The 23,162-nt window shown below is 42.8% G+C and overlaps 1 protein-coding gene across 11 annotated transcripts in view; it reads left to right on the top strand.

Annotated features, from left to right (window-relative positions):
- LOC109928772 (CSC1-like protein 2) overlaps positions 1 to 23,162 on the top strand; it is a 213,172-nt gene that overhangs the window by 163,892 nt on the left and 26,118 nt on the right. For all 11 annotated transcript variants that reach the window (XM_048596481.1, XM_048596491.1, XM_048596486.1 and 8 more), the window contains 3 exons: positions 1,379 to 1,485; positions 14,518 to 14,604; positions 21,055 to 21,120. In XM_048596481.1, coding sequence (XP_048452438.1) covers positions 1,379 to 1,485; positions 14,518 to 14,604; positions 21,055 to 21,120 — 260 coding nt within the window. The remainder of the gene's footprint in view (positions 1 to 1,378; positions 1,486 to 14,517; positions 14,605 to 21,054; positions 21,121 to 23,162) is intronic.

Below are 23,162 nucleotides of genomic sequence, written 5' to 3'. Positions count from 1 at the left end.
CAAAACCTATTCTGTATTTTGCTCTGCGCAGTTCATTGCTCTTAACACAAGTCCAGCAGCACTTTGTTACCTTGCTTTTTAAGGAGTCCTTGCATAAGACTGGTGATACTGCAGGTCCAATAGCTACAAATTTGGACTAATGATTAAGAATAGTGTGAATTTTGTTGCTATAATCATGCTTGTTAAAGATGACAATTCCAGTCTCTCTGTCAAATGTACTGATATCTATTTCCAGGTTTCTCTGTCTAGTTGTATGAGGAATTGTGCTGACAACCAATTTAGGACTGTTAGTTGGGCTTGCACTTGCATGTTACTGAAAGCCAAATGGAGAAATTAATGCACAGGATCTTGTTCTTTGAAGACTGAAGGAGTATGTGTACATACTGCACCAGTTTGGGCTCGACAGAATAGCTGACAGCTTTTTCCCAGGTGCATTTCTCAGCAATGCCCTAATCAATCGAAGTCCAAATAAAAACCGAGAACTGCAGCTGCTGTAAATCAGGAACAAAAGCAGAAGTTGTTGGAAAAGCTCAGCGAGTCTGGCAGCATCTGTGAAGAAAAGTCAGCATTAACATTTTGGGTCTGAGGCCCTTCCTCAGAACTGTGAATTTTGTTGCAGAACACAGTTCTGACGAAGGGCCACCATACCTGAAACATTAACAGATGCTGCTGGACCTGCTGAGCTTTTCCAGCAATTTGCTTTTGTTCAATCAAAATCAACTTGCCTGGTTTAAAATTTAAAGCCTGACAGTTAACTGGCTAGCTGTGTTCTCCATGGCAACACCCCTACCAATCAGAGTCCATTTTCCAACCAATCAATTTCTCCTTGTACAGTAAAATATTATTTTTCTCCTTTATTAGTATTTTTGTAAATTCACCTGGTGAATGAAAGGCGAAAAGTTTCGGCAATGTTCTTTCTCTTTTCAGCATTACTGAAGTTCTGTGCTACCAAGCATCCACAAAATGTGCATGTTTTAAGGGTGATCCTCTAGTTATCACCAACTTTGTGGAAATTGTCAAAACTCTAAGCCATTCAGCCTAATGCATGGATAACTGAAAATCAATAATACCTGATGCCTTTTAACTTTGGTATGCTTCATCCTGTAATTCTTAAGCATGACCCAGGAATTAATTTTTAACTGAAAGTCCTTTTTCTGCAATCTGGGAGTGACTTGAGTTCACACAAATGAGCTATTGATGGTTGTCTGTTATGGTTTCATTGGTTTGGGTAAACATGCCTTTAGGTTGGTAGGTGGGGGTTACCAGCAGAACTTGCATCTTGTTCAGGACTAATTGTCACAAATTATCCTGATCTTTCAACCTCTTGACTCTATGTATCAAGAACATTTAACCTATTTTCTTTTCACCTTTCTTGCAGAATCCCATCATTACGCAGTTTTTTCCAACACTCCTGCTATGGTGTTTCTCTGCACTTCTCCCAACCATTGTTTACTACTCAGGATTTTTTGAAGCGCATTGGACAAGGTATTTTCATTTTAATTCTGCATTTCTATTGTGCGTATTTCAATTTTTAACCAAGTTTTCTATTCTATATGCCTGTGAAAATGGTATAAAATTTGCTGAGTTGGAGTCCTCGTTGTTTGTTTGTGTAATGTTCGCAATCTGTGAAATCTTTTACTTTGTATACTTTATTGTGTAAAGATTGATAATATTTATGGAACAAACGGTGCCAAGAGTTGTCAGGTGGGAACCTCCAGTTCTGCTCAGCAGTTGGGGGAAGGCTAATTGCAAGTTGGTCACTAAGGATATTTTTGGGGGTCGCTGTAGAGGAGTTCAAAGTTAGTCATTTGAAGAGACAAAAACTGCACATTTCATGGATGGCAATGCTGCTGTTAAAGAAGGCAGCTGAACTACGTGGGATTTGTGTAGGGAGGATTTAGGGAAGTCCTAGAGCAACTGAATAACTGTTTGAAGTGAAGATTCTGAAGTCTCGAGCTGTGGGAGCTGATTTAAAACAAAAAGTCTCCAGCTGTAGAAGCCAACAAGTAGTATTGGCTGGATGCAGCTCAAGGAACAGCCTAGGGGCAGTTTTAGTTTGGTGAGGCTTGCTACCAGTGAAAAAGCTGGAGCTCTGTTTGCAGCTGAGTACTTATAATGCAGTTTGAGTCCAGTGGAGCGTAGACCAAGGGAGCAGGGTGGCGATCAATCAGAATGAAACCTGTTTTGGAAGCAGTTCATTATACGTCGGTTCTTGTGAAGAAGTTTCAAGGCCATGTCAGCAAAAGTGAAATATTGTAAGCCCTTGTGAGGTCTAATGAGATTTGATGACCCAAAACGTCATTACCAGCTGGAGGGCATTGCTGAAAAATCTGTAGTATCTGTCATAGAACATAGAACATTATAGCGCAGTACAGGCCCTTCGGCCCTCGATGTTGCGCCAACCTGTGAAACCAATCTGAAGCCCATCTAACCTAAACTATTCCATTATCATCCATATGTTTATCCAATGACCATTTAAATGCCCTTAAAGTGGGCGAGTCTACTATTTTTGCAGGCAGGGCATTCCACGCCCTTACTACTCTCCGAGTAAAGAACCTACCTCTGACATCTGTCCTATAGCTTTAAATTGAGGGGTGATAGATATGTCCCCTCGTGCTAGCCATCACCATCCAAGGAAAAAGGCTCCCACTGTCCACCCTATCTAATCCTCTGATCATCTTGTATGTCTCTATGAAGTCACCTTCTCTCTAACGAAAACAGCCTCAAGACCCTCAGCCTTTCCTCATAAGACCTTCCCTCCATACCAGGCAACATCCTGGTAAATGTCCTCTGCACCCTTTCCAATGCTTCCACATCCTTCCTATAATGCGGTGACCAGAACTGTATGCAATACTCCAAGCGCGGCCGCACCAGAGTTTTGTACAGCTGCAACATGACCTCATGGCTCCGAAACTCAATCCTTCTACCAATAAAACCTAACATACTGTACGCCTTCTTAACAACGCTATCAACCTGGGTGGCAACTTTCAGTGATCTATGCACTGTCATGATTATATTTGCTATACGTTTTAGCTGTGGGGTGTTTAATCCTAGTCTATAACCCATATTTGCGGTCTGGCCCTAATTCTCAGACTCTGCCTCCTAGAATACCCAACCAGTGAGCATAATTTCTCTTTATCTACCCTGTCTTTTGTTAATATCTTGAAGGTTCAATCCGATCATCCCTTGCTCTTCTAAATTAGAAAAAAATTATATAATCTCTCCTTGTAACTTAACTGTAAAGTCCAGGTATCATTCTTGTAAACTTATTGTACTTTTTTTAAAGGTAATTCTGGGAATTGCATTTGGAATTGATTTTGGTGGACTGTCTATCCCCAGAAATAAAATCGAGTAAGAGACTTGGATCAGATCAAGGCAAGAGAATATAGAACAGCACAGTACAGGCCCTTCGGCCCACAATGTTGTCGACCTATTATCCTACTAAAATCAATCTACCCTACATTTTACTATCCTCCATGTGCCTATCCAATAGTCACTTAAAAGTCTCTAAAGTATCTGACTCCACTACCACTGCTGGCAGTGCATTCCACACGCCCACCACTTTATGAAGAACCTACCTCTGACATCTCCCCTATACCTTCCTCCAATCACCTTAAAATTATGCCCCTTCGTAATAATCATTTCCGCCCTGGGGAAAAATCTCTTGACTATCCACTCTATCTATGCCTCTCATTATCTTGTACACCTCTATCAAGTCACCTCTCATCCTCCTTCGCTCCAATGAAAAAAACCCTAGCTCCCTCAACCTTTCCTCGTAAGACCTGCCCTCCGGTCCAGGCAGCATCCTGGTAAATCCCCTCTGCACCCTCTCTAAAGCTTCTACATCTTTCCTATAATGAGGAGGTGACCAGAACTGAAGACGATATTCCAAGTGTGGTCTAGCCAGAGTTTTATAGAGGTGCAGCATAACCTCACGGCTCTTAAACTCAATTCCCCTTCCATTGAAAGCCAACACACCATATGCCTTTACAACCCTATCAACTTGGGTAGCAACTTTTGAGGGATCTATGGACGTTGACCTCAAGATCCCTCTGTTCCTCCACACTGCCAAGAATCCTGCCATTAACCCTGTATTCTGCATTCAAATTTGACCTTCAAAAAAGGAATCACTTCAAACTTTTCTGGGTTGAATTCCATCTGCCACTTCTTTGCCCAGCTCTGCAACCTGTCAATGTCCCGTTGTAACCTACAACAGCCCTCCACGCTGTCCACAACTCCTCCATCCTTCGTGTCATCAGAAAACTTACTAACCCACCCTTCTACTTCCTCATCCAAGTCATTTATAAAGATCACAAAGAGCAGAGGTCCCAGATCCCTGCAGAACACCACTGGTCACCGAGTTCTAGGCTGAATACTTTCCATCCACTACGACCCTCCGTCTTCTATTGGACAGCCAGTTTTGTATCCAGACAGCCAAATTTCCCTGTTAGTAAGTGAAATTACTAACCTTGAGTATATCCCGTCTGGCCCAGGGGACTTGTCTGTCCTCATGTCTTTCAAAATTTCTAGCACATCCTCCTTCCTAACATCAACCTGTTCGACCATATCTGCCTGTTTCATGCTGTCCTCTCAAACGTCAAGGTCCCTCTCACTGGTGAATACTGAAGTAAAGTATTAATTAAGGACCTCCCCTGACGCCGCACACAAATTCCCTCCACTGTCCTTGATTGGCCCTACCCTCACTCTGGCCATCCTCTTGTTCCTCACGTAAGTGTAGAAAGCCTTGATTCTACCCGCCAAGGTTTTTCATACCCCATTCTAGCTCTTCTAAGTCCATTATTCAGTTCCTTCCTGGCTACCTTTGTAGACCTCTAGAGCCCTGTCCGATCCTTGTTTCCTCAACCTTAAGTAAGCTTCAGTCTTCCTCTTGACTAGGTTTTCCACATGTCTTGTCATCCAAGGTTCCCTCACCTTACCATCCTTTCCTCAGTGGGACAAACCTATCCAGTACCTGTAGCAACTGCTCCCTAAGCAACCTCCAGATTTCTGTCATGCATTTCCCTGAGAACATCTGATCCTAATTTATGCTCTGCAGTTCTTGCCTAATAGCATTGTAATTCCCCCTCCTCCAATTAAGTACTTTCCCATACCGCCTGCTCCTATCCCTCTCCATGACTATAGTAAAGGTCAGGAAGTTGTGATCACTCACCGAAATGCTCTCCCACCCGAGAGATCTGAAACCTGACCTGGTTTGTTGCCAAGCACCAAATCCAATATGGCCTCCCCTCTAGTCAGCCTAACTACATATTGAGTCAAATCCTTCTTGGACACCTGACAAAATCTGCTCCATCCAAACTATTTGCATTTAGGTTCCAGTCTATATGAGGGAAGTTTAAGTCACCCATGGCAACAACTCTATTAGTTCTGCACCTTTCCAAAATCTGTCTCCCAGTCTGTTCTTCAGTGTCTGTTGCCATTGGGGATCTATAGAAAACTCCCAATAAAGTGACTGCTCCTTTCCTGTTTCTGACTTCCACCCATGCTGACTCAGTGGAGAAACCCTCCTCGACGATCTCCCTTTCTGCAGCTGTGATATCATCCCTGATTAGCAATGCCACTTTTACCTCCCTCCCTATTTCTTTTGAAACCTGTATAACCCCGTAACATCCATCAACCATTCCTACCCCTGTGTTATCCAAGTCTCTGTAATGGCCACAACATCGTAGTTCCAAGTACTGATCCATGCTCTAAGTTCGTCACCCTTTATTCCTGACACTTGCATTGAAGTAGACGCACCTCAACCCGTCACACTGTCATTTTGCCCTACTGACTGCTTATCCATCCTCATAGATTCTCTGCTTGCTGTATCTGTCTGTACACCGGCTACCCCATCCTCTGATCTATAGCTCCGGTTCCTAACCCCCTACCAAACTAGTTTAAACCCTCCTGAAGAGCTCTAGCAAACCTCCCGCCCAGGATATTGGTGCCCCTCCAGTTCAGGTGCAACCCATTCTTCAGGTGCAAACCATACAGGTCCCACCTTCCCCAGAAGGTATCCCAGTGATCCACAAACCTGAAGCCCTCCCTCCTGCACCAGCTCTGTAGCCATGTGTTCAGCTGCACTCAATCTCTGTTTCTGGCCTCACTAGCCAGTGAGATTACTACTCTGCTTGTCCTGGCTTTCAGCCTCCATTCTAAATCCCTGTATCACTTTTCAGGTCCTCATCCCGTTTCCTAGCTATGTCACTGGTAACGATGTATACCACAACTTCTGGCTGCTCTCCCTCCCCCTTAAGAATCCTGAAGACTCAATCCAAGGCATCCCTGACCTTAGCACCCGGGAGGCAACATACCATCCGGGAGTCACGCTCGGTACCATAGAATCTCTTGTCTGTTCTCCTAACCAGTGAATTTCCTATAACTATGGCTCTCCTATTCTTACCGCTCCCCCCCCCCCCCCCCCCCCACTTCCTTCCCTTCTGAGCCACAGAGCCAGGCTCAGTGCCAGAGACCAGGCCGCTATGGCTTTCCCCGGTAGGTCGTCCCCCACAACGGTATCCAAAGTGGTATACTTTATTATTGAGGGGAACAGCCACAGGGGATCCCTGCAGTGTCTGCCTCTTCCCTTCAACCCCCCCCCCCCCACTTCTGACAATCAACCCGCTACCTTTGTCCTGTACCTTGTGTGTGACCACCACCTTGTAACTCCTCTCTATCACCCCCACAGCCTCCCAAATGATCAAGTTCATCCAGCTCCAGCACCCTAACACGGTTTGTGAGGAGCTGTAGTTGGGTGCACTTCTCGCAGGTAAAGCCAAAAGGGACATTAGCAGTGACCCTTACCTCCCACATCCTACAAGAGGAGCATGCAACTGCCCTAGCTTCCATTCCCTCTACTCTAGATTGCCCAAAGAACCTTACCTTTCCGACCCTCCACACTTTATTTTTGGTTAGAGGAGGAGGATGGGTGGGAGACACTACACGTGTAGTGTTTCGGGTTTAGACAATGCCTGAATATAATAGTTCACTTCCTGGCTCGCGCGCTCACCTCTCCCGCTGCTGAAAACAAGAAGGCCGCACGCTCACAAGGTAAGCTTTTATAAGGAAAACCTTGCCTTCCTGCTGCCGCCGGCTCGCGCGCTCACCACTCCCGTCACTGAAAGCAGGAAGGATAGAAATTGATGCACATTGGATGAATTTTCAGCCTTTTCCTATCAAACTTTTTCTTTCCTCTTTGTCCAATTTATTCACACTTACATTCATAGTTTTTCTGATGTTGCATATTGGCTCCACAATTTCTAGTTTTCAGCTCCAGCCTCTTCTTTTCGCCATGGAATCCTCCTACATGTCCTTCCTCCATCAGGATTGTCTGAAGGGTCTCCACTTCTGGAATATTCCCCAATTCCCTGAGTGCACATAGCTGTAGCCACATTTGAATCTTGACACTATCTAGGACACAGCAGTCCACTTGATTAGCACCACAAACATTCATTCCATCCACCACCGATGCTTAGTGGCAGCAGTGTGTATACTATCTACAAGATACACTTCAGAAATTCACCAAGGATCCTTGGACAGCACCTTCCAAACACACAACCACTGCTATCTAGAAGGACAAGGATAGCAAATGCATGGGTACATCACTACCTGCAAGTTCCCCTCCAAGCGACTTGCCATCCTAATTTGGGATCACTATTCCTTTAGTGTCACTGGGTCAAAATCCTGGGACTCCCTCCCTAACAGTATTGTCAGTCTACCTACAGCAAATGAACTGCAGTGATTCAAGAAGGCCACTCGCCACCATCTCAAGGCAACTAGGGACAGGCAATAAATGCTGACCCAGTTCAGTTTTTCAAATCATTGTATGTGCTTCACTTGATCTAGATGGCACATGCATTGCCTCAAAGTCTTTATTTCCTTAATTTACTCAGACTTTGGAGACCATTTGTCACCATAATGCATACTTATCATAACTTGATACAACTTGAGCTTTGGCAGCTCACACTTACTATCAAACTTGATGATATTATCTATCTTTGCAGAATCTCAAAGTTAGTCTTGCAAGATGAACGTCAAGTATAAGCATCGCATAAACTTCATGCCTGAAGTTTAGGTTCTCCTGCCCACTACCCACTTTTCACCCCTAATCTCTAGAATGCTGAGAAATATTATTGAATCAGAATTGATGTGGTATGCAGGTAAATATAGAACATAGAACAGTACAGCACAGTACACGCCCTTCGGCCCACGATGTTGTGCCGAACTTTTACTCTAAACCTAAGGTCTATCTAACCTCCACCACTACCTTTACACTATCATCCATATGCCTATCTAATAGCCACTTAAATGCCCCTAATGAGGCCGACTCCACTACCCTCTCCGCCAATGCATTCCACGCCCCTACCACGCTGAGTAAAGAACCTACCTCTGACATCTCCCCGATATCTACCTCCACTCACTTTAAAACTATGTCCCCTTGTAAAAGCAACCTCCTCCCTAGGAAAAAGTCTCTGGCTGTCTACTCTATCTATACCTCTGATCATTTTGATCAAGTCACCTCTCATCCTTTGTCGTTCTAAAGAGAAAAGCCCTAGCTCTCTCAACTTTCCTCGTAAGACCTTCCCTCCATTCCAGGCAACATCCTGGTAAATCTCCTCTGCACCTTTTCTAACGCTTCTACATATTTCCTGTAATGAGGTGACCAGAACTGAACACAATACTCCAGATGTGGCCGAACTAGGCTTTTGTATAGCCAGAGCATAACTTCACGGCTCTTGAACTCAATCCCTCTATTAATGAAAGCTAACACACCATACACCTTCTTAACTCTATCCACTTGGGTGGCAGCTCTCACGGAACTGTGAACATGAACGCCAAGATCCCTCTGCTCCTCCACACTGCCAAGAATCTTTCCGTTAACCCTGTATTCTCCTTTCAAGTTTGTCCTTCCAAAATGAGTCACCTCTCACTTTTCAGTGTTAAACTCCATCTGCCACTTCTCAGCCCAGCTCTGCATTCTATCAATGTCCCTTTGTAACCTAGAACAGCCTCCGTACTGCCCATAACGTGACCCACGTTCGTATCGTCCGTGAACTTGCTAATCCACCCTTCCACTCCTTCATCCAAATCATTTACAAAAATCACAAATAGAAGAGGACCCAGAACAGATCCTTGTGGTACACCACTCATAACTGAGCACCATGTTGAATATTTTCCGTCCACTACCACACTGTCTTTTAAGGGTCAGCCAATTCTGAATCTAATCTGCCACATTTCCCCCTATCCCATGCCACCTTACCTTCTGCATGAGCCTACCATGGGGAACCTTATCAAACGCCTTACTTAAATCCATGTAAACCCCATCCACTGCTCCACCTTCATCCACGTGTTTGGTCACCTCTTCAAAGAATTCAGTAAGGTTTATGAGGCATGATCTACTCCTCACAAATCCATGCTGACTATCACGAATCAAACTGTGCCTTTCCAAGTGATCGTAAATCCTGTCTGTCAGAGCCCTTTCCAATAATTTGCCCACCACTGACGTAAGACTAACTGGCCTGTAATTTCCGGGGTTATCCCTGTTCCCTTTTTTTGAACAAGGGAATGACATTTGCCTCTTTCCAATCTTCTGGCACTATACCCATGGACAGTGAGGATGAAAAGATCATCGCCAAAGGCCCTGCGATCTCTTCCCTCGCTTCCCACAGAATCCTTGGATAAATTCCATCAGACCCAGGGGACTTGTCTATCTTCAACTTGCTCAGAATTCCTAGCACATCTTCTTCACTAACCTCAACCTCTTCTAGCCTACCTGCCTGTTTCACAACGTCCTCCTCTACAACTAGGTCCCTCTCAGTTGTGAATACTGAAGAAAAGTATTCATTTAAGGACCTCTCCTATCTCTTTCGGCTCTGTGCACAAATTCCCTTTACAATTCTTGATCGGCTCTACCCTTTCTCTGCTCATTCTCTTGTTCTGCAAATACGTGTAAAAAGCCTTGGAGTTTTCCTTGATCCTATCCGCCAAGGTTTTCTCATGCCCCCTTGTAGCTCTCCTAAGCCCTTTCTTCAGCTCCTTCCTGGCTAACTTGTATCCCTCTAGAGCCTTTTCCATTCCTCTTTTCCTAAACCTTGCATAAGCCGCCTTCTTCCTCTTAACCAGTCGTTTGACCTCTCTCGAGAACCATGGCTCCCTCACTTGACCGCATCTTCTCTGCCTGCTAGGGACAAACGTATCGAGCACATGCAGTATGCATTCCTTAAACAGTCTCCACATTTCTGTGGTGCTCTTCCTTGACAGCATCTGTTCCCAATTTATGTTACCCGGTTCTTGCCTAACTGAATTGTAATTACCCTTCCCCCAATTGTAAACTTTACCCTGCCGTATGTACCTATCCTTATCCATGACTATCGTGGAAGAAAGAGTTATGATCGCTACTGCCAAAATGCTCTCCTACCAACAGGTCTGACACTTGGCCTGGTTCGTTGCCAAGCACCAAATCCAAAGTGGCGCCTCCTCATGTTGGTCTATTTACATATTGTGTCAGGAATCCTTCCTGAACGCACTGGACAAAATCTGCTCCATTTAAACTATTACAACTAAAATGCTTCCAATCAATATTTGGAAAGTTGAAGTCACCCATGACTACAACCCTGTGACTTCTGCACCTTTCCAGTATCTGTCTCCTAATCCGCTCCTCTACTTCTCTGCAACTATTAGGGGGTCTGTTCTTTTTAAAAAAAAAAAAAAAACCCAACAAAGTGACTGCTCCTTTCTTGTTCCTGACCTCAACCCAAACTGACTCTGTAGACAGATCATTCTCAAACTGCCTTTCAGTAGCTGCTATACTTACCCTGACTAGCAATGCCACTCCCCCACCTTTTTTTCCACCCTCCCTGTTTCTTTTAAAGCATCTAAATTCCAGAACTTCCAACAACCATTCCTCTCCCTGATTTACCCAAGTTTCTGTAATGGCCACAACATCGTAGTTCCAAGTACCGACCCATGCTCTAAGTTCATCCGCTTTATTTCTGATACTTCTAGCATTGAAGTATACACACCTCAAACCATCTGTGTCTGCAATTATGCTCCATCGACCTCATTTCTTTATAAACTACCTCACTCTCTGTTGTGTCTGTTGGAAGGCCAAATACCTCATCCTCTGAATTATAAATCCGGTTCCCCACCCCCTGCCAAACTAGTTTAAAACATCCCATACAGCTCTAGCAAACCTCCCTCCCAGGATATTTGTGCCCTTCTGGTTCAAGTGCAACCCGTCCTTACTGTACAGGTCCCACCTTCCACAGAATGTGCTGCAACTATCCACATAATGGAAGCCCTCCCTCCTACACCAGCCCTGTAGCCACGTGTTTAGCTGCACTCTCTCCCTATTTCTTACCTTGTTATCACGTGGCACTGGTAGTAATCCAGAGATAACTACCCTGTTTGTCCTGGACTTCAGCTTCCAACCTAACTCCCTGTACTCGTTTTTCACATTCTCAGTCCTCTTTCTCCTTACGTCATTGGTACCGATGTGTACCACGACTGCTGGTTGCTCACCCTCCCCCTTAAGGATCTTGAACATATGATCCGAGACATCATGGACCCTGGCACCCGGGAGGCAACATACCATCTGTTCGTCTCGCTCGCGTCCACAGAACTGCCTGTCTGTGCCTCTTACTGTTGAATCCCCCACTACAGTTACTCTTCTATTCTCCCCACTTCCCTTCTGTGCCACAGGGTCAGGCTCAGTGCCAGAGACCTGTCCGCTATGGCCGTCCCCTGGTAGGTCCCCCCCCTCAACCTGCAACTGTATCCAAAACAGTATACTTATTATTGAGGGGAATGGCCACAGGGGATCCCTGCACTGTCTGCCTATTCCCTTTCCCCTTCCTGACAGTCACCCAGCTACCTTTTTCCTGTACCTTGGGTGTGACCACCTCCCTGTAACTCCTCTCTATCATCCCCTCAGCCTCCTGAATGATCCAGAGTTCATCCAGATCCAGCTCCAGCTCCAGTTCCAGTTCTGTAACACAGTTTTTGAGGAGCTAGAGTTGGGTGTACTTCTCGCAGGTGAAGTCAGAGGGGACACCAGCAATGACCCTTACCTCCCACATCCTGCAAGAAGAGCATGCAACTGCCCTAGCTTCCATTCCCTCTACTCTAGATTTCCAGAAGAATAATAAAAAAAAAGCCTTGCCTTACCGAACCTCCACGCAGTCTTTTTTTGGTTAGAGGAGGAGGACGGGTGGGAGATACTACACGTGTAGTGTTTCGGGTTTAGCCAATGCCCGAATTTATCTTTCTTCCTGGCTCGCGTTCCCTCCACACATCTGCAGCTGAAAACAAGAGGGCCGCTTGCTGCACGAGGTAAGTTTTTATACAGGGAGAAACAAAAATGAATTTACAATCACTTAAGTAGTTAGCAATTCGTCCTAGTGGTAATAGCAAATAAAATGTTTGTAAATAGATGGCTTATAAAAGGAAAAATGTAATGATGTCTAGATTTCCATCGTTCTACATGTATACCTTTTGAATGATTTGATTACAGTCCTATTAGGCAACCTTTAGACTCTGGACAACTTTCCCCTTGTACCAAGCATTTCCTTAAAAACCCTTTATCCCTCTAAGATCACCTCCAACAAGTGCAAGCAAATCATTGACTTCTCTTCTGCTTCCATTTGTAATGATACCCACAGTGAGACCGGAAGAGACCAAGTGTACAAACACGAAACAAAGCTGCAAATGGGATCCAAGGGGACTGAAGTGGCAAAAGAATCAAAATTAGTGGCTCCTACATCCACGTAGCATTTGGAACAAAATAAATGCGTTAGCACAAATACAAATTAATACGTATGATCTTATAGCCATTGTGAAAACATTGTTCCAATGAGATCAAAGCTGGGAACTAAATAAGGTCAGAAGTCACATGACACCAGGATATGGCCCAACAGGTTTATTTGAAATCTCAAGCTTTGAACACTCCAAGCTTGGGATTTCAAATAAACATGTTAGACTAAACCCTGGTATCGTGTGACTTCTGACTTTGTCCACCCCAGTCAAGCACCAGCACCTCCACATCATGGGAATTGAATATGCAGGGTTATGTTCCATTTTTGAAAGGACGCACAAAAGAGGAAAAGGTAGTGAAGTCACTTTTTTATGATGGCCAGAAACTAGCTTGGATAGCAAAATATAGAAGCTGCATGAATGGAAGTAAGAAATAATGGGAGGAAGACATTGGTAGTCGTCTATAGACTCTAATAGTCACTACACTGTAGGTCAAAGAATAACTAGTGAAACAAGACAGTTCATGAATCATGGGTTGCTTTAGTTTTCTCAGTTTGGGAAAATGAAATTGGCAGAAGTAGCCATGAGAAAGATTAGAAATGCACACTATAATCAAACAGAATTAGTATGGTTTCATGCAGGGAAGTTCATGTCTTACAAATTTATTAAAATTCTTGAGGTAATATGCAGGTTAGAGCCAATCGATGTAATATATTTGGATTTCCAAAAGGCACTTGATAAGATCCTGCGTGAAAGGTTACAACTTGAGTTCATGATGTTGAACGTTATATTTTAGCATTAATGTAGGATCGGCTAACTAAATGGAAAGCAGTGTTGGGATAATGGGAGTGCCTCAAGATGGAAACCTGTGACTGGTGGAATGACACTGGTATTAGTACTGAAGGCACAATTGTTTACTATATATATTGACTTGGAGAAGGGAAGTGAATGTACTATCACTTAGTTGGCCCCCTTCCCCCGTCTAATCTTCACGTTCCTTTCATGGCCTGTTCAACTCCATGTCTGCTTTCCTCCAGCCTGACAATGTCTCTCCCTCCCACTGACCAATTCCTCTGGTGCTGACATGTGATTCCCTGTTACCGTGTCATACCCTCAACCTTCTGGAATTCCCGTCTGAAAATACTTCATTTAGACTGTCCTTAAGACCCACCAGGCTTATGTCAGCCCTCGTAATGTCATCCTTTGGCCTACCTTTCATTGCAGCATCTAGCAAAGAGCATTGTGTGCTGAATAAAGACATATATGTAGAGTGGGCTGGGTCACATTAGTTACAGCAAGGAGAATAATAGGAAAGTATAGATGTTCACAAGTTAGTCAGAGGGGAGAACTGAAACACTTCCCTTTTGCGTTTGCACTTCAGAATGTGCTGAGCGCTTGTCGGCCACTAACGTTCTTTTCAAGTATCTTCACTGTTGGACTGTACCAAAAATGCAGACAATTTGTACATATCAAGTGCCCACAATTACAGTAGCTTGATTTCTAAAAGATGAACCAATAGTGATATTCATTGAGAAGTAAATATAAACCAGGTCAGCAGGAAACCTCTCCTTTTTGTTTTTGAAATTCTATCAATCACCAAATGGTAACATCTGTTGGTTAGGGGAATACCTTATTTAAAAGATGGCTATTTCCAATAATACAGAGCCCCCATTGTACAGTGGTGCTCAAGTTTATCGAGACGAATATACTATGACAGAGGCTTACAAATTTCTGTGCAAGTTCTAATCACTCGTGTATCTTTTTCAGATCAGGGGAAAATCGAACCACGATGCACAAATGCTATACCTTCCTTATCTTCATGGTTTTGATTCTTCCGTCTCTGGGTCTGAGCAGGTGAGTTGGTTCTTGTGTGAAAAATATAACTTAAGAATTGCTGTAAACTCCTGCAACTTAAGACACACTAACAAAATATAGACAACGTGGGAACAGTGTTCTTTAGTCTTAGAATGGAGAGGGGTGATAATTTTTTTAATTCACAGGGTGTAGGTGTCACCAGTGACACCAGCATTTATTGGCCAGTTAGAAGTCAACCACATTGTTTTGGGTCTGGAGTCGCAGGCCAGAACAGGTCATGGTCACGTGTTCCTTCTCTAAAGAACATTAATGAACCAGATGTTTTTCTGACAGTTGTTTCATGTTGTCATTAGATTCTTAATTCCAGACTCTTATTGATTTGAAATTCCACCATCTGCTGTGACAGGATTTGAACCCAGCAACTTTATCTGGGTCTCTAGATTAATAGCCTAATGATAATACCGCTAGGCCATTGCCTCCCTTTTGTGACTTTGAACTCGTGGTGTAAGCTGGACCAGTCAAGTAAGTCTTAATTTCTTTTCAACATTGAACTGAAACCCCCTATTTTAAATTTGAAATCATATCCAGGCTTAACAAGGGCACTCAAGTTCTTCACTGGAGGCAGTTAAAGCTAGATAATTAAGGAAACCGATTTTAAACTGTTCTCTCCTGTACCCAGGGCTGACACAGCTGTTTTGTTTCCTAGCATACAAGTGCAAGTATCATGGTGAAACTTGACACCAAGTGTCAGTTTGATCAAAGTGCTGGGATTTGGGTAAATGAAGTGGGGAAATAAGGGAAAGGAAGTGCTCTTTTCACTTTTTTCTAACTTCGTTTTTTGCATTCTGTCAGAATTGCTCCTTGCTCTACTACGTGAGAGCTAAAAACCAAATCTAAGCAGCAGAACCTCCAAACGTGGATCTTAATTGCCTGAGCTATGTGCAAATTGGCATAGGGCTAAAGGATTAGAGAAGTGAATGTACGTCTCAGTGGTGTAGGATAAAAGGGTTCCGGTTCCTGGAGTACTAGCACCAGCGCTGCGAAAGTAGTGGCTGGAAAAATTGGCACCTGAACTGTGCTGCTAATATTACAGCAGGCTACGTAACTGGGGAAATTAGTTACCTGATGTGGAATTCGTAGAATGTTTACTGGATAGTTTCTTGGATCAGCATTTTCTGGAGTCAGTCAAAGAGAAGGCTGTACTAGATCTGGAACGAAAACAAAGTTGTTGGAAAAGCTCAGCAGGTCTGGCAGCATCTGTGAAGGAAAAAAACAGTTAACGTTTCAGCAGTTCTGAGGAAGGGTCACTGGACCTGAAATGTTAACTGTTTTTTCCTTCACGGATGCTGCCAGACCTGCTGAGCTTGTCCAGCAACTTTGTTTTTGTTCCTGATTTACAGCATCTGCAGTTCTTTCGGTTTTTACACTAGATCTGGTATGGTGCTGAGATGGGATTAATTAATGATCTCAATGAAGGCACCCCTAGGTTGTGGCAATTAAAACTTTTTATTTTTAAATTTTGAGTTAGAGAAAGAGTGGGTCCAACGCTAGTATTTTAAACTTAAATTAGATCATGAAAGGAGAGCTGTCTAAAGTGAACTGGCAAACTAAGTTAGGGGATAGGTTAACAGCGATGCAGCGGCAGACATTAAAGAGCACATTTCAGAATCCACAATAGATCCATTCCAGTAAGAATCAAAAATTTCAAGGGAAGGGCCCACAATCCATGGGTAACAAGAAAAAAAAGTTGCACGAAGATGAGTGGCAGGTCAGAGGATTGTTCAGAATATTGAAGACTAACAAAGAATGACAAGATTAATAAGGAGGAAAAAGTTGCAAACACAAAAATAGCTAACTAGAATTAAGAAAGCATGTTAAACATTTGTGCAAATGGTGTTAGCAATGTCAGCGTTGATCCTATAGGATCGGAGTCTGGGAAATTAATAATGGAGTTTATGGCAGATACATTCAATAGGTATTTTGCATCAATCTTCACCAATGCTTACAAGTAACATAAATAGCTGTATAATATAGTGAAAGGGAGAGTGGAACTGAGGAAAACCGCAATCACTGAACAAATTAAGGAGTGGTGGGCCGACACGCCACTGGGTCCTGCAATATCTCCTTGTCTTAAAAGAACTGGCCAGTGAGATGATTGATGCATTGCTTTTAATTTTCCAAAATTCCCCAGACTTTGAGAAGTCTTAGTTAGATCGAAAAATAGCAAGTGTAATACCTTTTATTTAAAAAGGAAGGGAAGCAGAAGACTGGAAACTGTTGGCCAACTACCTTGACTTCTGTCATAGGGAAAAGTGCTAAATATGTTACAGCAGGGAACTTGGAAGAAATTCCAGGAAATCGCACATTGGACATGGTTTTGAGAAAGAGAAATAATGTTTGACCAATTTATTTTAGTTCTTTGTCCATAGCATGTTACCCCCTCAAAAGGGAACTGGAAGATGTACTATACTTGAATTTGCAGAAGGCAGTTGATAAGGTGTCACATCAAGGGTTATTGGAGAAAATAAAAACTCATGGTGCAAGGAGAAACATTGGCAGGGATAGAAGATTGGCTAGCCAACATAAAGCAGAGAATAGACAGTAATGTCCAGATATTCTGGTTGCTAAAAGGTAAAAAGTGGTTCTATGATGGGACATCCATTTTTTAAAAAAATATTCAGTAATTTGGGTAAAGGATACGAAGCTGTAGTTGCCAAATTTGATGAGGACACAAAGATAGAAAAGTAAGTTGTGAAGCGGGCATAAGGAGGCTTCAAAAGGATATAGATAGACTGTGACTGGGCAAAGGTATGACGAATGAAATATAATGAGAGAAAATGGTAAATTGCCCACTTTGGCAGGAAGAATAGCACAGGTAAAATTTAAATACTGAGATTGCTGAGCTCTGATTTGCTGAAGGATCTGGGTGTCCTAGTGCATAAATTTGTAAAGGTCAGTACGCAGGTACAACAAGTAATTAGGAAAGCTAATATTGTCCTTTTTATAATGAAGAGAATTGAAGTCAAAATTAGGGATGTTAACCTTTGGTTGTACAGAGCATTGGTGAGAATGTATCTGTGCACTGTACACACTAATAATCTGCTTATTTAAGGAATGCTTCAAATTCAGACAAAGCTTACAAAATGTCCTAGTCCTAGTCCTAGTCCCAATCACCAAAGCTGCTTCAACAAAGATCTTCCCTCTATATTGTTCGGTCAAAAGTGTGGACGTTTGATGATTGCACGAGGTTCGGTACCATTTGCGGCTCCTCAGATACTGAAGCAGTCAATGTTCAAATGGAACAAGACCCTGCAAAATATCCAGGCTTGGGCTGAAAGGTAGCAGGTAATACTTGCGTTAAGTAAATGCTAGGCAATGACCATCTCCAACAAAAGGTGATCTAGTTATTGTCCCTTGACATTTAATGGCATTGCTATCACTGAATTTCCCCCACTATCAATGTTCTGAGGTTACCATTCACCAGAAACTGAACTGGACTAGCTATATAAGTACAATGGCTTCAAGAGCAGAGCTGGTCCAGGAATACTGTGGCGGGTAACTCACCACCTGACTCCGCAAAGCCTGTCTGCCACCTACTTGGCACAAGACAGGAGTGTGATGACATACTCCCCACTTCCCTGGATGAGTGCAACTCTGTAAACTCAAGCTTGACACCATCCAGGTCAAAGCAGCTTGCTTAATTAGCACCAAACCCACAAACATCCACTGCCTCCTCCACCTCAGTAACAGCTGTGTCTATCACCTACAATATACACTGCAGAAATTCAAAGCTGCTATGACAGCACCTTCCATTTCCATCTAGAAGAGTAAAGGAAGCTTAGGATCATCAGCTCTAAGTTCCCTTAAAGCCACTCACCATCCTGAATTGGAAACACATCACCTTTCCTTCAATGTTGTTGGGTCAAAATCCTGGTACGTGGACTGCAGTGGTTCAACAAGGCAGCTCACCATCTTCTCATGGGCACCTAGGGCAATAAATGTTGGCCCAGCCAAAAATGCCCCACCCCATAGTGAATTAAAAATTGTAATGCTTGCAATAGGTGGATAGTCTTATGGGAACAGATTGTACATGTTGCATATTTTCTAATTGGCCTGTTCAGAGATCTTGTTACATACCTCTGGAGCAGGTGGTACTTGAACCCAGGCCGCCTGACTAAGAAGTAGGGATATTACCGCTGCACCACAAAAGCCTACAACAAGGATAGATATTTTGAATCAACCTGTTCAAATGTCTCACAACAGGGGCTTGACCATGGCCAGGGGCAGGGACATTTGTAGCCACTGATATTTGTTGTGGAGTTCCTCTGGGATCAGTGTTAGGAATGCTGCACTTCCTGAGGTATTAATGACCTAGCCTGGGGCATACAGGGTACAATTTCAAAATTTGTAGGTAGTGCAAAACTTGGATGCAATGTGAACTCTAAAGAAGATAATTCTCAAGTCCATAAAATATAGGAGCAGAATTAGGCCATTTAGCCTATTGAGTCTACTTTGCCATTCCATTATGGCTGATGTGTTTCTCAATTCCATTCTCCCACCTTCACTCTGTAACCATTGATCCTCTAACTAATCAAGAACCTATTTATCTGTCTTAAATACACTTGATGACTTTGCCTCAACAGCCTTGTATGGCAATGAGTTCCATAGCTACTTCACCGTCTGAATGAAAAAATTTCCTCCTCTGTTCTAAAGGATCATCCGTTTACTTGGAGGCCAAGCCCTCAGGCTCTAGTCTCTCCTAGTGAAAACAGCTTCTCCACATCCACTCTATCAGGCCTCCCAGTATTCTGTAAGTTTCAGTGACATCCCCCATCATCCTTTTAAACTCCATCGAGTATAGACCTGCTCATATGCCAAGCCCTTCATCCCCAGGATCATTCTTGTAAATCTTCTCTGGATCCCCTCCACCACCAGCACATCCTTCCTCCAATACTGGGCCCAAAATTGCTCTCAGTATTCCAAATATGGTCTGACCGGAGCCTTATACAGCCTCAGCAGTACATCCTGCTCTTGTATTTTTGCTTTCTCAGAATGGATGCTAATATTGCATTTGCCTTCCTAACTGACAACTAAACCTGCATGTTAACCTTGAGAGTCCTGAAGTAGGACTCCCAAGTCTTTTTGTTTCAGATTTCCATAGTCTTTCCCTGTTCAGAAAATAATCTACACGTATTCTTCCTACCAAAGTGCATAATGTCACACTTTCCCACATTTATATTCCATCTGCCACTACTTTCCTCACACCCCTAGACTTTCCAAGCTCTTCTGCAACCTCCTGCTTCCTCAACACTACCTGTCCCTCCATCTATCCTTGTTTTATCTGCAAACTTAGCAACAATGCTCTCAGTTCCTTTATCCAGATCATTAATGAATAACATGAATAGCTGTGTTGACAATACTGACCCCTGTGGGTCTCCATTAGTCACTGGCTGCTATCTCACTTCAAAAGGGCAAAGGTTGGTGGAATGGTTAGGCAAGTGGCAGGTGAAATTATTCATTTCGGCAGAAAGGATGCAGAGACACGATATGAAATAAAAGATTAAAATTTAAAGGATAGAAGAACCAAGGTCTGTACTTGCATAAGTTATTGAAGGTGGCAGGGCAAGATAAGAATGTTTGTTTTCTTTTTAAAAACAAAAGCATAGAGCATCCTGGATCGGTATAGAGTATGAAAGCAAGGAACCCATGTTGAGCATGTATGAAATACCTCAGTTCAACCTCAATTGGAGTATTGCATCCAGTTCCGGGCACCTCGCCTCATGAAGCTTGTGAAGGTGTTAAAAAGGATGCAGATTAGAATTATGATAATGTTCTTGAAGTAAAGGACTTCAGTTACAAAGATAAATTGGAGAAATTGGACTTGCTTTCCTTGGAGAAGCGTTGGAGAAGATATAAATGATGCACTTAATCATGTCTGGACAGGGTAGATACGGAGATACTTTTTCCACTGGTAAAAGGGTCAAGAGCCAGAAGGCACGGATTAAAAATAACTAACAAAAGAAGCAATGACAACATGAAAATCTTTCATGCAGCAAGTGATTAGAATCTGAAATTCACTGCCAGAATGTGATGTTTCAAATGAGGTATTCAAGGGGTAAATGGATTACCATACTGTCTGAAAAGGAAGAATGTACAATGCAATGAGGCAAAAGTGGTGAGTGATTGTAGGTAAATTCGATGTCACTAGGTTAAAATCCTGGAACTCCCTCCAATGGCATCTTGGCCTCCCTCAACCAACTGGACTGCAATAGTTCAAGAAGGCAGCTCACCACCATCTTCTCAAGGGCAACTAGATACAGCATTAAATGTGTCAGTGACACCCACATTCCATGAATGAATTTTAAAACTCCACCTCAAAGAGCCAGCACAGACATGACAGATCAAATAGTTGCACTCTATGCTTTAACCATTCTATGATTCTATATCGAAAGCTATATCTCTCTCAAATGGGGCTTATTTCTGTTCCAGTCTGGACCTGTTTTTCCGTTGGCTATTTGACAAGAAATTTCTGGAAGAAGCTACAGTTCGATTTGAGTGAGTACCCAATTGATACCTCTTTTTATTAAGGCGTTCTTTGTTGCATGCACAGATGCAAGTAGGGAATTTGGGAAATAAGGGAATGCAGAATCAGAGGACCTCTTTATGATGGTCTGCATGTAGAATTAAACAGCACATCTTAGATGAGTGTGAAAATCAGGAAGAGCCATCATCTCTAGATGTTAAGAGTGGGAACCTTTTATCGAGGATGTGAACTGAAATGTAGATATTATGTAATTATTATTTAAAAGCATGATAGCTAAATTTCAATTGACTAAAAGTGCATTCTGAAATAGATACAGGGCAAAGGCAAAATATTGTGGATGCTAGAAATCTGAAATCAAAAATGATGGAAACACTCAATAGGGCTGGCAGCATTTGTGGACAACGCAACAGAATTAACATTTTGGATGGATAAACTTTCATTTAAAAAAGTTAATCCTCTTCCTGTCTCCACAGATGCTCCTTGACCTGGGTATTTCTAGCCATTTCGGTGTTTATATCATTTCCAAGAAGTCTGTTTTCCAAAGATGTTTTGAGTAAGCTGTCTGGTGTGCTAATGCAATTGAAATAATTTTGTATTTTTCAGCACCTTGGAAATATTAAGGTTACAAAGTTCTCTATTTAGGGGCATTGTTGGCCTTTCTCCCTTCCTCCTTGATCTTTTAATGCATTTTATCTTTCTCTGGCACATATAGCAGCTGTCCAAATGAGCAGCTGCCCATTTGACCGAATGGTGCTTACAGACTCAAGTATAAGAAAACTTTCAAACATAGTTTCTGTATTGCCTTTAGTTTTTGTGCACCTGCAACTCTCATGTAACTCTAGATGCAGCAGTTATAAAGCATGGAACTCCAAACCCTTCCCTGAAGAGATGAATATGTTGTCTTTACATATATTGCATGTTCCATTGAGCTTTAATGTGCCTAAAATTCTTCTCCATTTTAACCATTAAATGATTATGTTAGTAACATAATTGCATTTAGTTAATAAAGCTAATCAAAATGTTATGGCTTTTCTCAGATTTATGATCAAAGCAGAATTTTACAACTAGTTAGACATCTGTTTTACAGATATCAATGACAAGTAATGTTGATTTAAGTGGGAAGGCTGCAGAAGGATTTGGACAGGCTAAGAGAGTGAGCAAAGAAGTGGCAGGTGGAATACAGTGAGGTTATGCACTTTGGTAGGAAAAATAGAGGCATAGATTATTTTCTAAACAGGGAAAGGCTTCAAAAATCTGAAGCACAAAGCGACTTGGGAGTCCTAGTTCAGGATTCTCTTAAGGTTAACATGCAGGCTTGATTGCCAGTTAAGAAGGCAAATGCAATGTTACTGTTCATTTCAAGAGGGCTAGAATATAAGAGCAGGGACTTGCTGCTGGGACTGAGGTTCTGGCAGGCCGCATTTGGAATACATGAGCAGTTTTAGTCCTGTATCTAAGGAAGGATATTCTGGCATTGGAGAAAGTCCAGAGGGGGTTTACAACAATAATTGCAAGATGAAAGGCTTGTTGTATAAGGAACAGTTGAACTCTGGGTCTGTACTCTGAGTTTAGAAGGATGAGGAGGGTATCTGATTGAAACTTACAGAATACTAAGAGGCCTGGGTAGAATGGATATAGCAGGAGAGACTAGGAACCGAGAGGACAGACTCACAGTGAAGGGACGGCCGTTCAGAGCTGAGAATGGGAGGAATTTCTTCAGCCAGATGGTGGTGAATATGTAGAATTCATTGTAGCATAGGACTGTGAAGGCAAAGTCATTGAGTGTATTTAAGAGTGAGATAGGTTCTTGATTGCTAAGGGGATCAAGGGTTACAGGGAGAAGGCAGGAGAATGGGGTTGAGAAACCTATCAGCCATGATGAAATGGAGCAGATTCAATGGGCTGAATGGCCTAACTTTGCACCAATGGTCTTGTAAATGATGGAGAGTTAAGAGCTTCGGGCTGGCACAAAAGAGGATTTGCAGTCTGGGCACAACAGTAATGACAGGCTTTGAGAGACTAAATTGGCGTTTTCCTGCTTCTACTTCTTGTG

The sequence above is a fragment of the Rhincodon typus genome, chromosome 5 (assembly GCF_021869965.1).
Source record: "Rhincodon typus isolate 14 chromosome 5, sRhiTyp1.1, whole genome shotgun sequence".
Classification (NCBI taxonomy): domain Eukaryota; kingdom Metazoa; phylum Chordata; class Chondrichthyes; order Orectolobiformes; family Rhincodontidae; genus Rhincodon; species Rhincodon typus.
Note: the sequence above shows the minus strand (reverse complement) of the source record. Positions and strands in the feature narration are given on the sequence as shown.